We start from the raw sequence: 18,712 nt of genomic DNA, 5'->3' as shown, positions 1-18,712 counted from the left end.
TTTCGGAATCACTCCAAACTTTCCAAGCAATTGAGGTCCCTCATTTAAATCTGAGCAAGTCGCTTCGCCTATCCTCATGCATGGCATTGCCGGAAACAGTTGTATTGATACACGACGATTACGGTCCGAGTTACCGTTATCAATGTTCTTTCTTACGGTATTTTGCGCGTACGCAGCGATTTCCCACCTCCACAGATCCATATCAGCTGATCTCGATAAGTTCCCCGAAGGTACCCCGAGAAACAACGAGCAACTCTCCATCTCGGTATTTTCAGATACATCGGCATTTTCGTCCTTCTATCGCCGAGCTAGGGAGGTGACTTGAATGTTCATCTGGAAGATCACGACTGAGATACAAGCAGATGGATTCACCTCGTACAAGACACTATCCCCTCGAATCAACAACGAGGCAGCAATGACAGATCTCAACAGGTTCAAGCTCGATAACTTGTTCTCGGTCGCCGGACAGGTCAGTGATTAGCGGTTCTTATCATGCCAGAGATGTACATTGCTGAGCGGGGCTGGACACATCACAGAACGTATTGATTACTGGCGGAGGAAGCGGCATTGGACGAAGTAGGTTGTACATCCAGTCACGCCGGATCTGAAATGACGAAGCCTCCCATCTCAGCCCTAACCACAGCTTTCGCGGTCAATGGTGCGAGAGTGATCATCGTCGGAAGAAGGCTTGATGTATTGGAGCAGACCGCCAAGGAGATAGAAGGAGACATCATAAGATGAGTCATCTCCTTGTCATACTGCTTAAAAGTGTAGTGATTGATCTTGAAGTACTGTACAGGGCGATGTATCGACCAGAGCCGGTGCGGAGGCAGTGATGAAGCAGGTGGATGAGAAGGTCGGCTGTGTGAGTAAGGTCAAGGCTTTGACAGCATAGTGAGAACTTGACAGGCTGATTCGAGGAACGTTTAGCTCGATACAGTCATAAACTGTGCAGGCATATCGATACTGTTCAAGACTCCCGCAAATCAAGTTTCCGATCGTAAGTCGGGGCTTTCCTAGGTTTGGGACAATGCTTACACCAACATCTCGTACAGCCGATTCCGTCTACCCTACTTTATCATCGGTAGAAGAGTACGTTGAATGTTTGTAATCTCCTCACAAGAGCCCCGCTGAAATTGACCTGACCGGGGTATGTAGCGAAGACTGGATCAAGACTCACCAAGTGAATGTTAATGGTGAGCCAGTCTGTGTCACTGTGCGTCTCGATCAAAGCTGATAAACGACAATCCCCTTGCAGGCCCCTATTACGTGTCTGTCGCCGCCATTCCGCTGCTTAGAAAATCACCGAACCCCAATGTCATCATGATCTCCTCTGTCGCTGGTTTGGTCCCACAAAGGTGAGTAATTCGTAAGACTGCATCCATGTCAAATGCGATTTCTTGCTGATAGCTACTCCTCGTAAAGGGGGAATAACACGTTTACCTACGGAGTGTCCAAGGTGAGCCATATTCCCCATTTTGCTCACGACTTCGGCTGACAAACCGATGCACAGGCGGGTACCATCCACCTTTCTTCGATGTTAGCTGGTCGCCTCCATCCGTGAGTGATGTTCGGCCTGAATACTGCATGGTGCATGGCCCTGATAATGATTTTCCTCTACAGGCTCAAGATCCGAGTGAATTGTATATGTCCCGGTATATTCCCATCAGAAATGACAGCTTCAAGGGATGAAAATGGTAATATCATACTAGGTGAGATGGGTACGAAAGCTGTCAAGAGGTGTAAAATGGGTGAGTGGTTCTGTGTCTTGCAGCGATTTCATACCCGTTGCTGATATGGATGGTGAACATATAGGTCGACCTGGTCTACCAGAAGAAATCGCTGCTCCGATTCTGCTCCTAGCGAGTAAAGGAGGGATGTATATGAACGATACTTGCATCAATATCGATGGGGGAAGATGGCTGGTGAGTGCCTTCATTCTTTCAAGGGTTGATGTATTCTATCGCTGATGACGATGTCAGGTGATGAAAGGAATCTACGACGGGTATCGACTACCAGATGACTCTTATATTGATTGAGGGCTATGGAATGTATTTATCCTTGCGTTCAAACCGTATCTTGATTTATGCATGTCGTCTGATCCATAGAGTCATCCATCCCTTGTAGACCGCGAAGTAAGTTACACTCGCCAAGTGACTCTAAGCGACACGGCCTGGCAAACTTCGTCACCTCAAATTGAGATGCCTGTACAGACTTGCATCTTGAATGTACCTCACCTCTGGTTTCGCGAATGCTCAGTCCTCGAAGTTCATCGCATAACTGAATATGCCCGATTGAACACGGATCTCAGGGCGTCGATCAGCGATGAGTCACAGATGTCGAATCCAGAAAGAGGTGTGCGGTGTGCAGACAGATATGCATGATCAACACCTAGCTAAACCTTTCCAATTGGAACTACAAAAACTAAGCTGACTCTTGGACATACAAAAGCTCGACCTGACGAAACAACCTAATTTCGATGTTTTTGTTATTTTCTTTTTTTCCACTCCCTCTCTTTTTCGATCTCCCCCGTGCGCCATCCATCCTTCTCAAACGTGGGATAGCCCCCTTTACCGCCTTAGACTCTACAGAACGAAATTCACAGAGGAATCTCCGACGGGATTCCCCCTACAACATGTATCTGAACGCAGGTTGCTCCTTATCGGTGAGATCTCTAGCAGCCGCATCTTCAGGCTGGACCATACTTGCTGGATCCTCTCTGGCCTTCTTGTCTCTTCGCTTGTTGGCGAAGTAGTTGACCATTCTCAAGGCGAATAAGTTGGCAATCGCGAGACCGTAGAAGATGGTCAAAATCATTTTACCAGTTTTGTAATGAGGCGCAGTTTTAGCTTGGAAGGTTTGGGGACCAATCCAATTACCGATACCGTAGGCTGTGAAAGGAAAGTCAAGTCAGCTCACCTTCGCATCAATATAATGATCTGAAATAATCTCACCAATGATTTGCACCGCACCAGCAGTGGCTTTCTTGGTGTATCCAACAGTGTTCACACTTAAAGAGGTCATGAGCAAACCCCAACCGGTTCCTGCGGCACCAATGAGGGAGTCTTTTGTACACAATCGTCAGCTCAATTGCAATCAACGGTGTAACAAAGCACTCACACCCGAAAAGAAGTACACCTTTGTTGTTCTGAGGAGCCAAGAGCATAATGAGACCACCGACGAACGGAAGACACATGGCGAACATGGCGAATCCAGTTCGATCTCTGAATCGATCGGACAGGTTCATGATAATGAGTTTACAGAACATGTCAATGGCACCCAAGGGTAAGTTGAACAAGAGAGAGATCCTTTTACTGTATCCGAATGACTGCAAAGTGACTATGGGTCAGCTCGTCATTGAGAATATGAATAGATATGATCTCACGTTGATGATAAGCGATCCGAAAGTACCAATACCGCCGTTGGGGATGTTCATGAACATTGAGAAGGAGAAATAGAGATAGGTCCTTGGGTCTTGGAAAGCCTCTCTGACTTGGTACCATTGCCAGACGTAGTTACCAATACCTTGAGCGTTCTCCTTGATCCTGTCAACGGCAATCGCCTTTTCTCTCTCGGAGAGCCATCCAACGGTGATTTGGGAGTCGGGTAAAGCGTAGTAGTAGAAGGCACCGGTGAAGAAGGTGAGTAGACCGAACTGAAAACGTCGCAAGATCAGTCTCAAGCGCTGGTGGAGCAGAGTGAACGAACACGTACAAGGATATAGAGAACCTTCCAAGAAGCGATAGCGGGGTTAACTAAACCCGACAGACCATAGGCTACAGGCGAAACGATGATGGTGGCGAGACCATTTGCAGCCAGAAACAGAGCCATTCTACCGGCTTGCTCGGTTCGTCGGTACCACATCGAGATGATCAGGACGAATGCGGGTGTGATAGTGGCCTCGAAGCTGAGACGATGTCAGCGGAAGAACATTGTCCAGGAAACAAGGTGACTTACAAACCCAACAAGAATCGACAAATGAGGATACCTGTGTAGTTGTGGACCAAAGCGTGACATGCGAGAATGATTGACCAGCAGATGATATTGACGGAAATGAATTTGCCGATGGGAAGTCTCTTCATGAGATATGTAGCGGGGATTTGAGCAGCCAAATAACCAGCGTAGAAGATGGATCTACAGGTGAAATTTGTGAGCCCGATCGTCCAAACGCTTACAAACAAAGCAACTTACCCTGCCCACGAGTATTCCTGAGATTTGAGGTTCAAGTGGATATCCTCTCTGATGCCCATCAAGGAGGCAAAAGTGAGAGACTGCTTATCGGCATATTGGAGACCATCTGGAGCAGCTATCAGCCTCATAATCCTCCCTCCCATCCAAGAAGAGCACTTACAGATCCAGATCAACATCGGCATGAGTCGCCAATCGATCTTACGCAAGACTCGTTTACTTTCCTCCTCGGTATAATCGATGTGCTCGTAGTGCGCTTTCGCAGCGATATCGAGGATGTTTCGATGCTTGTTGTTATCCTCATCGACGTAAGGTACCTCCTGCTCGGTAGCATTCTCGAGATGGGTCTTGTCTTCAGCCATAATGTCAAGTTGTGTTTCGTTGGTTCACTCGTTTATTCGTTCCCAGCTGGCTTAGGGGAAGATAGACATTGGTCAAACTCTTGAGAAGCTCGATTATATATCAGTCTTGCCAAGTGATTTGGTAGTCGTCGCCACAAGCATACAAGAGATCAGGAGGTTATCATCCCAACCCACTGAGATTAAGCTTCTCGACCCCGACTAAAGCTCTCGGGGACGCTCGGGGACAGATGAGATACTACCTGACGTTAGACCTCCTCGATGGAAATTACCTATTTAGTCAATTTACGACTGATAACGTGAAGCGAAAACAAGTGGCCCCGGTCCGTCATGGACCGATCATCCCTCAAGATACCGCGGTGAACCAATAAAACGAGACCCATTTCGGATACAGATGCGTGACATCACATACAAGAGTTTCTCTTATCAGCTGACCTGAGATCATGGAGTTTGACAGGCCCTGAGTTCGGCTGTAAACATAAATTCTGATCTGCACAGGACGAGTCTGTCCCTATATATACATTCATGATTCTCGCAGACGCCTTTAAACCCCCGACATACACCCCGAACGATTCCTTGTCTGTACTGACCAATACGCCAAGCGGGATAGGTGACACTGGAGATACGACAGACGATAAGCTATGGGCCGATCAAGATCATCGTCACCACCTCCGCGGACCCGGTCCCGTGCTCAGACGCAGGAGCTGCCAACACAGGGAGACGCTGGCAAGCCAAATCTCAAACGTCAGCATCGGGCTTGCAAGTATTGCAGGGAGCACCGTATAAAGTGGGTGGTCTTTCCGACCGCCTTGTCCGTATACTGATGGTATCCAATCAGATGCGTTGCAGTATCCGGGGAAGAACGCTGCAAGAAATGCATAGAGCATAATAGACATTGCGACAAGGTCTCGGCTGCTCCCAAGGTGCATCAGTCGGATTCCTCTCATGGCTCCCAAGTGCTAACTCCTTGTGCTTTACCGTAGGATGATCGTCCACGACGTCGAACACTGTTTCGAGGTGCTGCAAAAGGTGCCTCGTCTCTGTCCCAGTCACAAGGCTACGAGCCCCGCTACCTTGGCAGTTCCAGTCTCTCTATACTGGTCTGGAAACATGTGCCCCAGACTACCGAGATCATCGACAAACTGCGAAACATCGACGATCGATACGATCTTCATCGAGGCTCAATAGGCGGACTGGAACAGAATGGCCTGTTGATCGGCCAAGGAGAGTCATCGTCAGCGAGACATGAGAAACCGACCTTGGTCTCTGTCAGTATGGTCCAAGCGAGATTGATACAGGAGATAGGAGCGGAGACGGTCCTGACAAGCTGTACGTTCATTGCGAAGTCGCCTGACATAAGCTGATTGCTGTGATAGTATACGAGACATGCCGTGATCGGATCATACCCCTTTTTCCAGTGATATCAGTATCCGAGAGCTTACTAGCGGACAAAGCTAGCGCAGCACATGTGGACAAATACGCAGCGGTCGACCCGAGATCAACTCCTCCTACACCTTTACCTCTCATCGTGCGGATGATACATTGCGCGATCGCAGCTAGATCGAGGGATGTACCGGAACACATCCAGAAGAGTCTCCTGTCATCTCTGCACAGCTTGTTGCTAGGTCCTGAGATGCAGAAGCTGGCTGCGACAAGGTGTCTGGGGAGTATACAGGTATTATTGCTGCTGAGCATGTGTGAAGATCTGAATGGTCCAGATGCAGGGGATGCAAGTGAGAACGTTTGGCAAAATGTTGGTACGGCCGCCAGGATGGGATTTGCCTTAGTGAGTCATCACTTCGAGCGTACTTATGGGATTGATCGACTGAGGGTAACATGTTACAGGCGCTACACCGGAATATCGCGACTAGTCACGTGCCGTACTTCCAACTGAATAGAAGGCTGAGAGTGTGGGGTGCTTGTATCAGTATGGACAGATGGTGGGTTTGTCTGAGACAAGACGTCGTAGTATATGTTGACAACGGGTCATTCCGTCACTCCCTGTAGGACCGCTTTACGCATGGGTCGTACTTTCGCCATCGACCTGGCAGATTGTGACGCACCATTACCAAGACACTATGCCGATGGCATCCGAGATGGTGACTTGACTAGCAAGACCCAAGCGATTTTCCCTTGTTTCAGGTTCTTGACGGAGTTCACTTCTCTCAGTATCCTGTTGGGACGAGCTCGTAAGTCGTCTTTTTTTTTATATAGTGGACCCGAGAAATGACTCATGACTGGATACAATCTTGCAGACCGCTTAGTTGGGAGTCCGTCGGGTCTACAAGCTGCAGACGATTTGAACCTTCTGATGCTGCAAGTGGATATCGACAACTGGCTTGCTCAACTGCCTCAGAGCTGGCCATACTCCATAAAATTGGTACTCCGTCAAGCTCCCTTGTTGATGAACCTATTTATCGTCGTGCTGGAGGTGGGTTCATCGATCTTTGTAAACACATAGATCAGTGCTCGAGGCTGATCAGACGTGCATCAGTTCACTTTCCAAAGAAACTTCTTATGGCCTTCGACGCCTACCCCATCTCAGATATCCTTCAGACCATCACGAGATCGATGGGTCAGTCTGTGTCAGCGAGCAGAACAAGCTGTGTATTGGTTGAACTCGCCCGATGGAGCGTACTATCTGGATGTATGGTCAATAACGGTATATGCTGCTTGTGAGTAGTTCCTGCCATCCAGATTGTGGCTGTTGTTGATCTACATCATGACTGATTTGCTCCTTTGGTAGTCTGCTGTGTGATCATCCATCTTAAAGTGTATGAAGAATCCCGAGATCCCCATCATCAGTGGTTATTGGAGATTTCCAACACCATCATCCAGCAGTGGGCGGCTCAACAACCAAACAACCCTGTCAGAAAACGATTAGCCTCGATGTCTGAACTACTAACATCAGTGGGTAAAACCCCAGCGATACCTACCGTCAGCAATACAAGAAACGTCCCAGTATCGGATCTCAGTGGAGATCATCAACCTCAATCCCATATTGACATGCAAGATCTCTTCAACAACCACCCCTCTGTTTCGTCCACCGGCGCTGGTAGCGCATCCTCTCAAAATCAGTTCGACAGTTTCAGCTTTGCCAGTTTCGGCGCTGATTTTGGGGGTACTGGTCTGGGAGCTGGAAATGGCATTGGCACAGGGAATGGGAATGGGAATAATCCAATAGAAATGTATAATCAACTTAGCTTCTTGGAACAAATGGGATTGGCGGAATTTGGATTTGGCTCTTAGGATGTTTTACCTGTATCATCGTTCACTATCACTCATGCTTTGGTTCAAATGTATCGCTATTTTAGCTTTGTCGTATCTTATGACTCATGTACTCACATTAAATGGTGTATCATGAGATCTCACCACAAGATCCTTCCTTTGAAAAGGACATTTACGTTGATGATCTCGAATGGAGACCATCGATATCTGGACCAGAAGGTCTCGGAGACGCCGGTCCGGCGGTTTTCAATAGTGATTCCTGCTGTTACTGTCCAGACCGGTCATCATGAAGTCTACTATGATCAGAATTGTGACCGATATTGCTGTGAAGACATATGCATGTAGCACATTGCAAGATCAATTATTGGCTAATCTCAGATCGACTTCGGACCGGTAAATCTTTTGATCAGGTGATGTTCCCCGAGATGACCCCGAACTTCACCCCGATAAGATAAAGTCGATGTAAATTTAAGCTGACGCGCAAGTCCTGTGATTGACATGAGTCACGGATGATGTGAGGACGTGATATAATAAGGTCTATTAAGCAGTTCCGTCTTACATACATAGTAAGAAGCCTCGGAAGTCAGTCACACATAAGTTAATCTGGACCATACTACTTCTGTCACCTTATTCAATTCTCAGAGATCAGAGATTCACAATCACCATGTCGTTTCCCACCATTGAATCTGCCAAGAAGTTCGCCGTGTCCAACCCCCTGAAGGAGAAGATAAACGCTGGTGTACTCGCACATGCCCTATCGATAAAGATAGTCAGTAGTGTCGAAGTGCTAGGATTCGCCAAAGCGGCAGGGTACGATGCGGTCTTGATTGACTTGGAGCACAGTCCGTTTGGTCTGGAAACTACCAATCAGCTGAGTTGTGCTGCTTTGAACTTGGGGTGAGTAATTGTCCAACCCATATCAGGCCGCGAGTATTCCTCGGTATGATACATAATGTTGCAGACCTCCCGACAGCTTGGACTGATATCTTTCTTGTTCACGCGGCAGCCTCACCCCGATAGTAAGAGTACCAGCCAACACCTCCGACTGGATCTCTCGTACTCTCGATGGTGGTGCTCAAGCCATCATCGTCCCTCACGTCAACAGTGCCGCCGAAGCTGCCAATGTGGTCAGATACGCGAGATTCGCTCCATTGGGCGAAAGGTCCGCAACAGGTACAATGCCAATGTTGAGATACGCCAATGTACCTGCCAAATTCGCGAATCCCATCTGTAACAACCTGGTCATAGTGATATGTATGATTGAGACCGTTAGAGCATTGGACGATGTCGAGTAGGTCCAATTTGATTGCCTATGATATCAGTAAGATGAATGAAGGGCTAACACGAGACGCTGGTGTTCCAGCTCGATTGCTGCTGTCGAAGGTGTGGATGTATTGCTGATAGGCTGTGGCGACTTGACATCAGAGTGAGTGGATCTGAATATCTGTGCGAGAGTCTGTACGCTGATCGATCAGCACAGTATGGGTATCCCTGGTGATATGGGAAATCCCCGTGTCGAAGAGGCCTTTGACAGAGTATCAGCGGCGGCCAAGAAAGTGTCGGTGAATGGTAGAAAGGTATCAGTGGGATTCGGCGGTTTACAGTGAGTTTATGCACGAGATCATCGGTGGGATGTAAGATGTGGATGAGCACTTGCTTACCCTGTATCGCTGTTGTTAGTAATCGATTGGACTTGGTTGAGAAGTTTGCCAAGAAGAATGATAATGCTCGATTCGTGATGGCTGGTGCGGATAACACCTTTTTGCTGCAGGCTATCGTTGATGGAGGATCCGCTATCCAGAAAGTAGAAGCCAGCATCAAGAATGCTTAGGAAGGTGTATGAGTTTCCATTTCCCAAATACACACACACACATGCATTTATACCATTCACATACTAACTGATCTGCAATGCCAAGCCAAGCCAATCATCTCTTCTTGCACACGAGGATACACACACAGGGGTACAGTAATATGAGGTTTATGCATGTTGAAAGAGACGAAGACTGCATTGCCCCGATCATCATCAGAATCATGATCGCAGATACTCGATACATATATAACAAGGAAGACCCCCTTGTACGCTTCATCTGCAAAACTAACCATTATCATAACAACAACGAAATATCTTCTCAATCGCTCAAGATGGACAAATGGACCCCCTCCCTCTGGCTTACAGCTACGACCCTCGAGTCTCACCTCGGCACCGAAGACATCACAGCACCTGTCGCTCAAAAGCTTCTCGAACATTCAGGCCTGCTCGCCCTCAAATCTACACTGTCAACCAGACAAGGAGGATATCAGGACCCTTCTCCTGATAACCGATTGAACGATGAACTGAATGTCTTGGATATCGGGACAGGTTTAGGTCAAGTCACTTCGACATTAGTCGACAACATCAAGAACCACGAGAGCGAGGCTGGAAACAGAGTCAAGATCGTTGCTGGAGACATTGCGGGTAGTCTGTTGGATCATTTGAATGAGGGGAAAGCCAAGAATGGCTGGGAGATGGTTGATGTAGAGTGCTTGGATGGTAATGTGAGTTTTCTACCTTGGTCCAAGAAGAATCCGAAGTACAAGCTGACACCCTTGATCGCTCATCTTGTGTGCATGTCGTAGGAACTGTCCAAACCTGATGATACGTTCGACTTTGTCTTCGCCAACTTCCTTTTCGCCAACTTGCAAGATCCACTTGTAGGAATCAAGGGTGAGTATCTTACTGTTCATATTAGCATAAACGCTCTGACGAGGCTTCCATCAGAATCCATCCGAGTACTCAAACCAGGCGGCACACTCTCCTTCTCCACCTGGGGCGCTCATGGTCCCTTCCAAGTAATACAACGAGCCATCTCATTACTCCCCTCTTATCCGCTCACTGACCCGCTCCCATCCCCAGGTGGAGAACCATGGTCACACCCTCGATACCTCCATAAAACACTCCTTGAGCAAGGTCTGGAAGATATCAGGATCGAGCCTTTCGAGTATGTCCACACCGCTCACTCACCGGGTGAGATGACTTATAAGATGAAGAGTATCGTGCCGTATGTTACTTTCCAATGGGGTGATGAGAGAGAAGAGCTCGGATGGAAGTTGTTTGAGATTATCGAAGAGACTTTGAGAAGAGAACAAGGGGATGGGCCGGTCAGGTTGGTCAGTGTAGCTATCGTGGTGTCTGCTAGAAAGCCCGAATAGATTGATCGCTTGACCTTCATGTGCCCCTTGCTGCTGGAACGGGTATACTGTAGATATATGAGATCGATTTTGTGAATACATACATCCTTACCATGCCATATGTACGTTATCAAGTGAGTTCACAGTCTGCCCCAGGTTTTGGGTGTCGATGGGTATCTTATACTCCGAAGTGAACTCCATGATGTCATTCATCATACGGAACATCTCCACTCCGCTCCATTCTCTCGCTCTTTCACCTAATTATATAAACCTCATCCCTGTCTATACATCTACTGCAAGCTCAAAGAGATGGACAAGTGGACTCCCTCACTCTGGCTCACCGCGAAACCCTATGAAGCATACAAAGGTACCGAAGGCATAACTCTTCCCCCCGCCAGGAAACTACTCGAACAATCGGGTCTACTCGTTTCTCAACCTCCCTTGTCCAGCTCAAAGGGATATCAATCACCACCGCACAATGCTCGATTAGATGCTGAGTTGAGTGTCTTGGATATAGGCTCGGGGCTTGGTCAGGTGACGATAGCCTTGCTTGAGGCATTACGAGCACATCAGGGGAGGAGTAGAGTCAAGATCATAGCTGGGGAAATTGATGATTCGTTGTTGGGGAATCTGCGTGATCAGAAGAAGAGTGATGCGTGGGGAGAGGTGGATGTTGAGAAGCTGGATGCGAACGTGAGTTAGTCGCACCTTCGAAGATACATCACAGCTTGAATGCGATTCTGGCGAGCATCATATAATACACACATGCTAATTCATAGGGTGTTGTAGCAACTCGATAAACCTGATAATACCTTCGACTACATATTCGCGAACTTCTTGTACTTCCTCTTACCAGATCCCATAGCAGGACTCAAAGGTGAGCTATATTCCCACACCTCTCATCTCACCATCACTTCAGGCCTCACATCATATCGTGCTGTGAACCACTCAAGCTGACCTTCCAACCAAGAATCCATCCGAGTCCTCAAACCCGGTGGTTCCCTCTCCCTATCCACCTGGGCCTGCTCCGCCCCCCTCCAGCTAATCCAACGATCCATCGCGCTCCTCCCTTCCTTCCCGCTCATCCCTCCATCCCCACCTCCAGGCGGCTCATGGTCTCACCCCGAATTCGTTCGTAAAATCCTGACAGACAACGGTCTCACGGGGATCAAGATTGAACCGTATCATTTTGTTCAAGAGGCCAGATCACCCGCAGATATGGCTAGGAAGATGTTACCTGTGGTTCCAATCATGACGGCCAAGTGGGGTGAAGATAGACAGGAGCTTGGCTGGAAGGTCTTTGAGAAGATTGAAGAGGTTTTGACGGCCGAGAAGGGCCATGGGCCTGTCAAGATTTGGAGTGTTGCGCTTATAGTTACTGCCAAGAAGCCTCAGTAATTGGATTGGAATTGACGATCCGCGAGGGATGAACAGATGACTGAGCCTCAGTATGTGTACATGAAACTGCATGATCATAATGGATGTCGAATATATTACAGGATTGTACATAAACCCATACCATTCTACTGTATACTGTATACGTCAAATGACCCAAAATTCAACCGATGCCCCATGTCACCAAAATTATCTTACACTCTCATTGTCCATGTCTTCTTCCAACTCAAAGTTCCAATCACCATGTCCATGTCCAACCAGTCAAGGCATTGCCCATCTCACCGTAACGTCTAACCCCTCAACATCCTCCTTACTTCAGCTCCACCAACGCTCATCCTGACCCGATCAGCTTGAATCATCTCATCCTCCGTGACGATCTTCTTACCCAGTGTCCTGATCAATTACCACAACCCATTAGCTACCATCTTCAACATCGCGGAAGATCTCCAACTCACCTCTTCTTCTTCATCGTCGTCTTGATCGGCACTTCATCTTCATCTTCAGACAACTGAATCTGACTGATCCTCTCGCTCAATGGTCCAGGTGTCAATGGCTCAGTCTGGGCTTTACTGGGCGGTGTTCCTGCCACTTCATCCTTCCTAGCCTTGGCTGGTGTTCTCTTTGCTGGAGTGGATTTGACTTTTGCAGGAGTAGCCTTGGAAGCTTTCTTAATGGGTGATGAAGGTTTCTTGGGTGATCCCGTCGTTCTCCTCCGGCTTGAGGCTTTTCTAACGGGTGAGGACCCCTCGCTGTCGTCCGAATCTTCTTCATTGACATCTTCGTCAGACAAGGTAAATGCAGATTCATCAGAGTCGACCTCTTCTTCGTCCGCATCTTCCTCTTCCTCACTCTCCTCTTCTTCCTCTTCTTCTTCGTCTTCATCAGTCTCCTCAACACTCTCTTCGTCGGAACTTATGACTATCGCAACTGGTTTGATAGCCTCACTATCATCGTCGTCGACTTCCGAGTCAAGGTCGATCTCTTCTTTCGTGATTTCATTCCCTTCTTCCTCCTCTTCGTCTACTGTGGTGTTCGCTTCGATACTCGTATCTGCTGCGGCGCTGATATTTCCCTGATCGTTGGAATTTTGGAGTTGAGCTGGAGAAGGAGAGCCGGGAAGTACGACAGGGTTGAAAGAGTCTCGTGTAAGAGTGATCTGAGGGAGACCAGGGGATCTGACCACAAACGGATCGGATCCCTCGGTCATAACGGAATCATCGCCAGAAGTCATCTACGGAACATGCAGCTGATGAGGGGACTGCTCAATCATCGGTCAAGCTGGATATCACTCACCAAAGAAGCATCGATAGCTGACTCGAAACTCTCATCAGGATCTTCCATCGATACGTCTTCACTTATTCTTGAAGACGCTGCTGAGCCATGTTGCGGCTGATACTGGGCGATACGATGTACAGCGGGGGTCATAGTTCGAGTGACTATATCGATCTTCCTATCCGTCTTGAGCTCGTTTGCAGCGACCTATCCAAAGTAAGAAGATCACATGTCAGCTTTTTGACGGAGGCTCAAGATAAATATAGCTGAACGTTTGGCCTTACCTGCTCGCTGAGCTGTTTACTGAAATCGTCGTGCATCCTCTGTAATGACTCTTGCATTTCCTTGGCCACCTCTTCTCGCACTTCAACCTCTACCGAAGCGTTTCGCATCTCAGATTCGTACAACTGTAACACCAACCCATGTCAGCTATCTGCGTATCAAGCATGGAGAAATGCAGCTCACCCTAGTTTTCATTTCCCTCAACTGCTCAAAAAGGTACTCCACCAATGCATCCTTATCGTCCTCTTCATCACTCTCACTTTCACTTTCCTCGACTACTTCCAACTCCTCTTCAACCATAACGAAACCTTGACTTTCTCTGTCCATCGCTAATTTTTTGCCTCCCTTTTCAAGATCTTTGTCATCGGGTTTAGGTAGCACAGGAACAGTCACTTTGATCTTCATCGGTCCTTGACCGTGTCCATGCCCATGTCCACTGACTGCGTTCCTCAATGCGGAGAATTGAGTACTGATTTGACGTTTCAACAACGGGAACCCGGAAGATCCAACCTTGTTGGAAGCTGTAGTTTGGATTTCTCTCGCGATGGCTGAGAACCTCATGACGTGGGAGTTCTCGTCGAAGCCTGTGTCGTAAGGATTAACATTGACTATAATTACCTAAAGATTTAAATAAATGTGAGCTAAAGATCACGTATTCACCAAGTCATCATCTCAGCTCACCGCTCTACCATCACCGACAAAGAAATTCTGGAACACCTCCGTCAGTTTGGAATGTCTGAATGGTACTACAGCCAATTTCTTCTTGGTCGATACAGCAGTATTATTCGACGACATCTTCTGCTGGTTCGATCTCAAGACTTCGAGACATTGACCTAAGACCATAAGCGATTTATTGATGTTACCAGCTTCCTTCAACCTGTCACCTGTGGTTTGCGTATTTCTAGTTCGTTCCGATCCTGCCAAATCGACAATTGCTAATCTTGATACTTGCGCTGAATCGGGATCTTCGGGTGCACCGTTGTGGATTCTGACTACTTTGATGGTGAATATACCGTGTGATCGTGAGGATTCTCGATTGGCAATCGTTCCGAAGACTTGTCTCGCACTTTCGCCGGATCGAAATACGGCCAACGCTTCCTATGGTAGAGAAATCCCACGTCAATCATACTGACAAAAGGGTTTGCAAGGGATCTCTCACCTCTCTACTTCTGACTCTGACATCCTTCAACCCAGCGATATACTTCCCATTTCCCTCTGGATCGTTCTTAAGCGACAAAGCATGACGTTTGAGTATACCTCCACCGCCATTGGCCATAGCTGCGAGGTTGAATGAAGAGTTGAGAGCACCGGGGAAGCCATACGTGTTCGATGCTCTTGGTAAACCTGTGTTTGTAGCTCTACTCCTAGCCATGCTGGGTGTGGAGGGAGCTGTAGGAAGCACGGAGTCTAAGAGGTCAAATATCTAACCGCTGGTCTGTCAGCTTCGTAAGTAATCGAGGTTTGAAGTTCGAAGAAAAACCTGCTCACTTTCTCATTGTATACCTCGGCGTAAGAGACGAAAACGGCGTACGAGAAATTTCGATCGACTTTGACAGCTGTGTACAAAGATTTGTTAGCTGATGGTCAACGCTGCTGCTTGGTTCCCAGCTCACTGTCTTCGATCCGTGGCTCTCCAGCAGCGAGTGGGTCGTTGAGAACTATAGGGTCATCCTGCTCATCACTCAGAACTACATCGGCCAGTCCTTGAGGCTTGAGCTGATCAATTTTATAGTCAGCCTAGAACACATCCAGATTGTGAAACATTACGAGGTACATTTGCATTACTCTTGAGCCCTTCAATAGAGTTGAACACGACATCGATGGATCTAGGCAAGACCCCTCTGTCTATCGCTGAATGGGTGGATCCACCCTGGATGGTATAGCTTTTACCGCTGTTACTGACTCCATAGGCAAACAACAGACCATTTTCTCCTTGCAAAAGCTTTTCAACTAGCGGCAAGGTGGTGGTAGTGAAGAAGCCTGACTGGGGGGTGGTAGGAGGGAATACTTTGTCGAAGGAATAGATATGAGGTGGTTTGGGTATATGATGTCGAGATGAGTCCTGATGAGTTATATATTCTCACGTAGTCAGCTGAAGTTCAGAGGATCTTGTAGGGTTAAGAAGCGAGAGATGAGAACTCACTGATGGTGCTCGCATCAATACGTCTGTTTCTGATTGTATCTCCAAATATGGTCTGGCAGAAGTATGACCCTCTGAATCCGCTGGTGATGGCCGGATACGAAGATATGCCTAGCCAGCCATTTTAGCTGAATCATGGGTACTCGTAGAGGTTACACTTCACTCACCTGCAGACTCTCCGAGTAATCGTTATGTTCTTGTACATTTGGTTTCTTGATTGGTTGGTTCTGGTCAATCAACATACACCGTCAGCTCAGATTTCTTCAAAGACTCCCGAATTGTACGTCTTAGCTCACCTCTTTCTCCTTCTGCCCAATCTTCCCGGACACTTTTCTGAGCCCCTCCTTCCCCTTTGCCAGAAATCCTGGCGCCCTAGGTGGTGGGGGTGGTGCCATCCTCGTCAGACCTCCTGATGACGTCCCAGGACCAGTAGTCGACTCTTTAGCAGCTCTTAACCTGGTTACTCTTCCTGCTGCTGCTGATGGTACTGGGGTGGCAGCTTCTGACCTCTTGGGTAGAGGTTTTGACCTCGATGAGGATGATGCTGTTGGTGCTGTGGGTGCCATGATGATAGTGACGATGATGAGAAGAAGAAGAATAGGAAGAAGAGGAAGAATGAAATGTTGAATTGTTGATGGGAAGACAGTCACGCTTTCTTTGTTTACGAGTATCTGATCATGTGGTGGCTTACGTAATAGCACGTGGACCCGCACAGACCGACGCGTTCGCACGTGGCCACCTACGCGTATGACAATGATCAAGATGAAGAACAAGTACAACGCTACTCTATCACTACCGTGTCACCTTGACAGATTTTCTTCATCAGGATGAAGTACAAAGAGTCCAACATACTATCGTCAGATACGACACCAGGCTGGCACCTAATCAGGCGAAAAATCGCAGTATTCGCGACCTGGAAGTGTAGCAGAAACGTCAGTTCAGGAGCCCTCGATCGCGGCTTGTGATGTCACACACACACATATATATAATCCAGGCTAGGATGTGTAGACCAGTCAGCACTCACACACACTCACACACGATATCACACAAACATAGTGTGTGCACCGATCAAAGGCGCATTCACTAGCTGTTCCTTTGCTCAAAGGCCAATTGCACGAGTCAAAGGGATACTTTCCGCTCGGGATATTGTGGGACTCGGGCGACCTGGATTTATTCCCACATCAACGGAGCATTGAGCAGATGAAAGGAATGATTCGAGATGGGGATTATGCTTCAAGGGGTCGAGGGCAATTATGGGTGCTCATCAGTTCCCAACCTGAATGTGAAAGGCAATTCTCATATATACATATGTCTTCTTGCTTTCTACATTTCTTATACTTGCACACCTATCAACACCTTCCTTCATCATTCACCACCACTTTCTTTGACCGTATCCACTCACATCTTTTCTCGTCATCTGACCCTGATCGCGCGCTCCTCGGAAATCTACAACTCATCATGGATCAAACTCAATCTTACGACGATTCATCGCCCTACATCACATACCAAGGGGACTGGGACATCCAGAAATCCTGTGAGTCGGGTATCTAATCTTGAGAACTAGCACTATGTTTGATCTGACTCAAGTCCTATGTCGTACGCGATAAAGCCGACCCATTCCTCGGAAGATACAAGAACTCGACTTTCCACTCGACCACCAACGATGGAGATACAGCAGTGATAGTATTTGTAGGGACCGATATACAGGTGTTCGGAGCCAACAGGCCGAAGTGAGTGACGAATGACATATGCATCACTCTATTACAGCTTCTGAAGCTGTTGACATAAGCCATGACCCTCGATGGAATGGTAGCTTCCAATGCTGAATTATGCACTGTAGTCACGGCTTCTTATCCGGTTTGATCGACGGAGGAGAGAAACAATATATGAATGGAACAGCGCGGGATCCCGAATTATACCAGGAAATCTTGTTTGAGGCTCACGGGTTGGAGAACAAGACTCATACGGTCGTCATGACCAATGAGCCGTTCTACGATACGAGTGGCGGTGGGATATGTGAGTGGATAAGCCTGCCTAACATTCGGTCCCTTCAATTTTGTAGATCCTATGTCATACTCTCGGTTGTCAGCATAAGAGTGCGTGACTAACTGAATCTCATCGGATACGTAGGGCTCGACATCGATTTCTTCTCAGTCAACGGTACACCCATAGCCTCTAGCTCCTCGTCCAGTTCTGCTCAATCATCGGGATCACAAGGTAACTCGATGGCCTACACCGGTACAGTCAGCTTGCAGACTGTGCCTCCCTCAGGTGTCGAAGAGTACCATCTTGTTGCAGCCAGTCCCACCGCGGTGCAGTTGGCAGTTAGCGTTGCTCCTTCTTTACTGTAGGTCGAGTCGTCTCTGTCTGACGTCAACCACTATAGTAAGGGTACTGACGAAATTGATATAGGAATAATCAGAGACCTGTAACGGACAAGATAGCAAACTCGTCGGCAGCCTCTCTACAGCTCAATACTCACATTGGTCTATTGGTGGGGCTGGTCCTCGTTTATACATTCTGGGGTCAATTGAGGAGAAGTATAAACTAGCATGGACCGAGTTCGGACATTCTCGAGTTCATCTTTCCCTTCAACTCCTTCTCGACGATCAACAGCAGCCCTTGCGCTGAATCCTCCCCTATGTGATCATATCATACAAAGCTTTGTCTAGCCACTTTC

General features: G+C 47.8%; 8 protein-coding genes across 8 annotated transcripts; 6 read left to right on the top strand and 2 right to left on the bottom strand.

Moving 5' to 3' along the window:
* Nucleotides 1-415: 415 nt before the first annotated feature.
* I302_107889 (uncharacterized protein) lies at nucleotides 416-2,039 on the top strand (the record flags this gene model as incomplete). The annotated part of the gene is made up of 13 exons (XM_065870557.1): nucleotides 416-469; nucleotides 537-576; nucleotides 632-666; nucleotides 800-865; nucleotides 931-1,000; nucleotides 1,056-1,092; nucleotides 1,159-1,196; nucleotides 1,259-1,358; nucleotides 1,426-1,459; nucleotides 1,514-1,560; nucleotides 1,624-1,751; nucleotides 1,816-1,925; nucleotides 1,983-2,039. 13 exons carry the CDS (start codon nucleotides 416-418, stop codon nucleotides 2,037-2,039), a joined length of 816 nt encoding a protein of 271 aa, XP_065726629.1.
* A 589-nt stretch (nucleotides 2,040-2,628) lies between these two features.
* I302_107888 (uncharacterized protein) lies at nucleotides 2,629-4,550 on the bottom strand (the record flags this gene model as incomplete). The annotated part of the gene is made up of 8 exons (XM_019192982.1): nucleotides 2,629-2,891; nucleotides 2,955-3,065; nucleotides 3,121-3,328; nucleotides 3,386-3,655; nucleotides 3,715-3,907; nucleotides 3,958-4,134; nucleotides 4,192-4,297; nucleotides 4,352-4,550. The coding sequence occupies 8 exons, from the start codon at nucleotides 4,548-4,550 to the stop codon at nucleotides 2,629-2,631; spliced, it is 1,527 nt and encodes a 508-aa protein (XP_019044459.1).
* Nucleotides 4,551-5,188: 638 nt separating this feature from the next.
* On the top strand, nucleotides 5,189-7,796 carry I302_107887 (uncharacterized protein; the record flags this gene model as incomplete). Its single annotated transcript, XM_065870556.1, has 9 exons — nucleotides 5,189-5,334; nucleotides 5,386-5,470; nucleotides 5,531-5,876; nucleotides 5,924-6,333; nucleotides 6,393-6,487; nucleotides 6,555-6,736; nucleotides 6,803-6,978; nucleotides 7,042-7,222; nucleotides 7,294-7,796. 9 exons carry the CDS (start codon nucleotides 5,189-5,191, stop codon nucleotides 7,794-7,796), a joined length of 2,124 nt encoding a protein of 707 aa, XP_065726628.1.
* Nucleotides 7,797-8,439: 643 nt separating this feature from the next.
* I302_107886 (uncharacterized protein) lies at nucleotides 8,440-9,606 on the top strand (the record flags this gene model as incomplete). The annotated part of the gene is made up of 5 exons (XM_019192984.1): nucleotides 8,440-8,672; nucleotides 8,782-9,066; nucleotides 9,139-9,201; nucleotides 9,256-9,378; nucleotides 9,456-9,606. The coding sequence occupies 5 exons, from the start codon at nucleotides 8,440-8,442 to the stop codon at nucleotides 9,604-9,606; spliced, it is 855 nt and encodes a 284-aa protein (XP_019044461.1).
* A 311-nt stretch (nucleotides 9,607-9,917) lies between these two features.
* On the top strand, nucleotides 9,918-10,964 carry I302_107885 (uncharacterized protein; the record flags this gene model as incomplete). Its single annotated transcript, XM_019192985.1, has 3 exons — nucleotides 9,918-10,310; nucleotides 10,392-10,479; nucleotides 10,534-10,964. 3 exons carry the CDS (start codon nucleotides 9,918-9,920, stop codon nucleotides 10,962-10,964), a joined length of 912 nt encoding a protein of 303 aa, XP_019044462.1.
* Nucleotides 10,965-11,252: 288 nt separating this feature from the next.
* On the top strand, nucleotides 11,253-12,341 carry I302_107884 (uncharacterized protein; the record flags this gene model as incomplete). The annotated part of the gene is made up of 3 exons (XM_019192986.1): nucleotides 11,253-11,636; nucleotides 11,733-11,820; nucleotides 11,914-12,341. 3 exons carry the CDS (start codon nucleotides 11,253-11,255, stop codon nucleotides 12,339-12,341), a joined length of 900 nt encoding a protein of 299 aa, XP_019044463.1.
* Nucleotides 12,342-12,628: 287 nt separating this feature from the next.
* On the bottom strand, nucleotides 12,629-16,598 carry I302_107883 (uncharacterized protein; the record flags this gene model as incomplete). The annotated part of the gene is made up of 13 exons (XM_019192987.1): nucleotides 12,629-12,731; nucleotides 12,794-13,569; nucleotides 13,632-13,817; nucleotides 13,895-14,017; nucleotides 14,076-14,510; nucleotides 14,574-14,990; nucleotides 15,052-15,315; nucleotides 15,381-15,448; nucleotides 15,506-15,608; nucleotides 15,667-15,954; nucleotides 16,036-16,143; nucleotides 16,200-16,259; nucleotides 16,329-16,598. 13 exons carry the CDS (start codon nucleotides 16,596-16,598, stop codon nucleotides 12,629-12,631), a joined length of 3,201 nt encoding a protein of 1,066 aa, XP_019044464.1.
* An 892-nt stretch (nucleotides 16,599-17,490) lies between these two features.
* On the top strand, nucleotides 17,491-18,583 carry I302_107882 (uncharacterized protein; the record flags this gene model as incomplete). The annotated part of the gene is made up of 5 exons (XM_019192988.1): nucleotides 17,491-17,566; nucleotides 17,642-17,762; nucleotides 17,873-18,048; nucleotides 18,163-18,379; nucleotides 18,445-18,583. The coding sequence occupies 5 exons, from the start codon at nucleotides 17,491-17,493 to the stop codon at nucleotides 18,581-18,583; spliced, it is 729 nt and encodes a 242-aa protein (XP_019044465.1).
* Between the last annotated feature and the right edge of the window lie 129 nt (nucleotides 18,584-18,712).

This window comes from Kwoniella bestiolae, chromosome 6, assembly GCF_000512585.2.
Source record: "Kwoniella bestiolae CBS 10118 chromosome 6, complete sequence".
NCBI lineage: Eukaryota > Fungi > Basidiomycota > Tremellomycetes > Tremellales > Cryptococcaceae > Kwoniella > Kwoniella bestiolae.
The sequence above is the reverse complement of the archived record's forward strand: the minus strand, read 5'-3'. Positions and strand labels throughout refer to the sequence as shown.